Below are 5029 nucleotides of genomic sequence, written 5' to 3' on the forward strand. Positions count from 1 at the left end.
CTTCATGAAGTTATTGTAGGACAATTCCTTGCATTTGTGTTGCATCTTCTATTTCAACATTTTATTTCTTCTATGTTTAAACTCTTTTGCTCCTCTTCAATTTCATTATTGTCTGAAAAGAAAAGTAGCATAGTAGATTTATTATTTGAGTCCATAAGTTGTAGAACTATGTTTAGTGGAACTTTTAAGATAATTCTCTTTGCAAAACACAATTTACTTTTTATTTTTTCTCTTTTGCATATACTAGTTTATGTAAAATAAAATTGGAAACATATAAACATTAACTGACTAGGAAAATAAAGATTAAAACTATTAAATTCTATTTTTTCCTTTGAATCATGTATTTATTTAAAACATATTTGAAAGCTATATGTTAAAAGAACTACACAATTTTGAGGTCTATTGTTTCTAGTCAAACTATTATTAAATTAAGTTTTAGCTAAAAAGCCACATTGAAAAAAATTAATAATACATACATATGTATTGGATAAACATACATGTTGTAAGAATATTATTCAATCTAATGCTAACAATAAACTTACTATATGATACTAGTTAATATACTTAGTTTGATTATTTTGTAAACTATAATTTTTGGTTTTGCTAATATTTGTATTTAAAGATATTTTAAATTAATTAAACATGTAAATTTAAATATTATTATATATACATGTTACAAGATAGCAGATACATTATTCAAATAACTTCAATTCTAATTCAAGGACTACCACTATGATCATTATTATTGATAGAAACACCAAACAAACCTTAGGATATCACTCTAAAAACATTTAATCTAAAAGCACTTAGATATAAGATTCTCATCTTTATCTAGTATATGTGGAGGGAAAGGCGAGGGATAGCCCTGACCACAAGGGGCTCATTCTTCTGTAGTGCCAATCCAAAAGCCTCCTCCATGTTTAGGATCTCCTTCCCTGGTGGCATTTCCCAATCAAAGGCATGTATTAATGACCCCAAGGTATATTCCACCATGGTTATCCCCATCCTAGTGCCAGCACATATGCGCCTCCCTGCACCAAAAGGTATGAGTTGAAAGTCATTACCACGTGGATCAATCTTGGATCCTATGAACCTATCTGGATTGAATTCAAGGGGTTTGTTCCATATTTCAGGATCCCTTCCAATGCCCCAAATGTTGACCATGAGACGAGTGTCCTTAGGTATGTAGTAGCCACCCACTTGACAAGCTTCTGTAGAGACACGTGGTAGGCTAAGTGGAGTGGAGGGGTGCTTGCGGAAGCCTTCTTTGCAAATAGCCACCAAGTAGGGGAGATTTGGAATGTCTGATTCTTTAAGATGCCTATCACGGCCAATCACTTTATCCATTTCAGCATGTGCACGATGAAGAAGCTTAGGATTTGAAATGAGTTCCGCAAGAGTCCATTCGATCAAACTACTCGAAGTATCTGTTCCTGCAGTGATTAAATTCTACAAAATACACAAAACCAAAAACACACTTAATTTTTTGTGAATAGTATACTTTATCTTAATTAATGAAAATTAACATAATCCCTTAAAGTTAAAAATATATGATTGAAGCTTTTATATATTTTACCAGAAGAAGACTCTTGATGTGGACATCAGATAACTGTCCTCCCTCGCCATCACAATTGTCACGTTGAGACATAACAATGTCCAAAAAGTCTGGATTCTTCCTGTTCTGAGCTGTGGCTTGGTGTTCTGCGATCATCCTAGTTAGCATCGCATCAAATCTCTTGTGCAACTTTTTCATTCCTCGTTGTATTCCTTGCAAGTCCATCCATGCAATAGAGGGTATAAAATCACCAATGTTAAAATATCCTGCAGTTGTCATGAGCTCAACTACCATGTCTTTGAATTCATTGGCTTCATCACCTTCTTTTTCAAAGACTCGCTTGCTTAAAATAATCTGACCAAAAATGTTAGCTGCATACAGGTTAAGCAATTCTGGTATGTTCACTGCGAGACTTTTGTTGGAGCGAGCTAAGATGGATCTACGCATGTGGCCCATTTCAGAAACTCTCACAGGTTGCCAGTCATCTAATGCTTTGCCACCCAACATATGAAGATTGCAAACCTGAACACAAATTTAAGAAATAGATTAAAATCAATATTTCGGACCATCAAATGATTCATTACTAGAAGGAGGAGGATGATGATGATGGATTATTTGATTGCTTGGATCGCACTCAGTGATCTATCATGAGAAAGACGATAATGGGTCACTGAGCATTTCTTGTGATGAATCAATGAACATGATCCAAAAAATTGTATAGAAAAATACACCCAATAAATCCAGAAACAATCCTAATAGTAGAAAACTGAACTGACAAATATCATCTGAGAAACAATTTTTTCACATTTTATAATATTTTCCATGCCCGTTTGAAATTATATTGCAGTTGATGACATCAAGTTTCTACGATCTATTAGATTTGGAAGAGCTGTTATTGGATTAGATTGTGTGGTAGTTTTGTGTGGTAGTTTGTACATGAACTTTTGGGGTCATGCTCCATGATCCATCATCATGATGATTGAGTGCTATCAGAGAACAAAAAAGATAGCACTCAATCATCCCGATAACGAATTATGAAGCGTGATCAAAACATTCATGCAAAAACTACCACACAATGTAATTCAAAAACAGCTTTTTCAAATCATATTTTACAATTTATTATTAAGAAAATTAAATAATTGCTTATAAGTTAAAGAAATATGATTCCAAACATCCATAAAAAACAGTTTGAAACCTGACTGACAGATCTGCATATAACTCCCGCCTTCTATTTGTGTGGCCATTGGTGCTTGCATACCAGTTTTTTTTCTTATTTTATAGTGTTATTGTACTTTACTTAGATGTGCTGGGTATCCTTTGTTAATTAAGACAGCCCTAAAGCATGCATCAGTCCAGTAAGAACACTTAGTCCCTTCATGTGCAAAGCCTATCATACACTAATTTTTTTGTTCTTCTTTTCTTATCATAAAAGTTAGCTAATAACAACAGAGTTAATGGTATTCAGTCGAAACAGATAGTAAACTCAAATCAGTGGAAACAGAAAAAACTTCACAATTGAAAGAAGACACCAAAAACACAGGTTAATCTGAAATGGTTATGTAAACAGTTCTGCTAGATAAGTCTGCTGAACTTTTGAGCATCTATAACCAGAAACAAAAAAAAGTTTTGCTAGATAAGTCTGCTGAACTCTTGAGTATATAAGTCTGTTGAACTCTTGAGCATCTACAACCAGAAACACAAAAATCAGTTAAAGATATTAGTCTTCCACAGTCCGTAATAATAGTCATGAATTGTTTTTGGATTTAACTGTTAGATTTGTTTGGCATTAACGTTTCAGGTCACACGCCGTGATCCATCATCAGGATAGTAGAGAGCTAGAGGAGTAGAATGGATCACATTGATGCTAAACAAATAGGACACAGTCAAATCCAAAAATAGTTCATGACTAAAGAAATCAGTTTTACTTAAACTTTTGAGCATCTATAACCAGAAACAAAAGAAATCAGTTTTGCTAGATAAGTCTGCTGAACTCTTGAGCATCTACAACCAGAAACAAAAAAATCAGTTAAAGACATTAGATTTCCACAGTCCATAATAATAGTCATGAATTGTTTCTGGATTTAACTGTTAGATTTGTTTAGCATCAACGTTTCAGATCCATCATCAGGATAGTAGAGAGCTAGAGGAGTAGAATGGATCACCTGAAACATTGATGCTAAACGAATCTGACACAGGTAAATCCAGAAACAAATCATGACTAAAAAAATCAGTTTTTCTAGATAAGTCTACCGAACTTTTGAGAATCCACAACCAGAAACAAAAAATCAGTTTTGCTATATAAGTCTGCTGAACTCTTGAGCATCTACAATCAGAAACAAAAAAATCAGTTAAAGACATTAGATTTCCACAGTCCATAATAATAGTCATGAATTGTTTCTAGATTTAACTGTATCAAATTTGTTTAGCATCAACCTTTCAGATCAGACTTTGTGATCCATCATCAGAATAGTAGAAAGTTAGAGGAGTAAAATGGATCACAATAAAAAAGTAGAAAGTAGAATAGATCACACTGTATCTAAAGAACTAGAATGTATCACCTAAAACGTTGATGCTGAACAAATCTGACACAGTTAAATCCATAAACAATTCATAACTGAAAAAATCAAAGCTGAACTGTTGCCATCTTGAAATATGACAGTCAGTAAAACTGATATCCTAACAATGGCAATGGATCAGAAAGGAAAAAGACCGATTTACAAACCTTTCTGAGCATCTTCCACCTCCCACCATAAGGTGCCCACACCATGTCCTGAGAATTGTAGGCCAGATAAGTAGCTCCTGCATTGCCAGGCCTATTGGAGAAATTGATATCCAGTGTCTTCAAAAAGGCCTTTGCAGCAGCAGGTGTGTTGGCCACCACCATTTTATTTGTACCCAGTTTCAAGTACAGAATTGGCCCATATTTCTTTGACAGGTTTGTCAAAGTGACATGAGGCATTGGGCCAAGCAGAGGCAAGCAGCCCAAAAGAGGCCATCCAGAAGGCCCAGGAGGAAGCTTTCTGTTCTTCCTCATAATATATCTAAACCCAATGAACAAACATAGCCATGAAAGTCCCCACAGTAGAACTTCTCTAAACACCTCCATGACTATCTTTTTTGCAGGACTGTGGGTGGCTTATTTTACAGAGAGCCTGTGTGTGATATATATATATAGAGTTGTCTTCCAAGTTATAAATTACTGATCACACTGTTTGTATTGGTTGGTGTAAACATGTGACTGATCTGTTCGTCTTCTTTTTATTATTCAAGCCTTTGACTGAGAGGTACTTTGATTTGATTGAGATCTTTAAGGTATATTATAATATGAAAACTGTAATCCCCTGATACTCTCTCTCTATTTTTGGTTTAATGATGCCAGCTTTCTAAGGAAGGAGGGATTATAGGATTTATTTATGTGGAGTGGGTCAGCTTATGGAATAAGAAAAAATATCTTATCTATAAGTTGGAATCTTA

General features: G+C 34.4%; 1 protein-coding gene across 1 annotated transcript; it reads right to left on the reverse strand.

Moving 5' to 3' along the window:
* Nucleotides 1-710: 710 nt before the first annotated feature.
* Nucleotides 711-4702, reverse strand: LOC131051393 (flavonoid 3',5'-hydroxylase 1). Its single transcript, XM_057985899.2, has 3 exons — nt 4278-4702; nt 1577-2077; nt 711-1449 (listed from the first exon to the last, which is right to left on the reverse strand). The coding sequence occupies exons 1-3, from the start codon at nt 4659-4661 to the stop codon at nt 832-834; spliced, it is 1503 nt and encodes a 500-aa protein (XP_057841882.2). The 5' UTR covers nt 4662-4702; the 3' UTR covers nt 711-831.
* Between the last annotated feature and the right edge of the window lie 327 nt (nt 4703-5029).

The sequence above is a fragment of the Cryptomeria japonica genome, chromosome 11 (genome assembly GCF_030272615.1).
Source record: "Cryptomeria japonica chromosome 11, Sugi_1.0, whole genome shotgun sequence".
In the NCBI taxonomy this organism is placed as follows: Eukaryota; Viridiplantae; Streptophyta; class Pinopsida; order Cupressales; family Cupressaceae; genus Cryptomeria; species Cryptomeria japonica.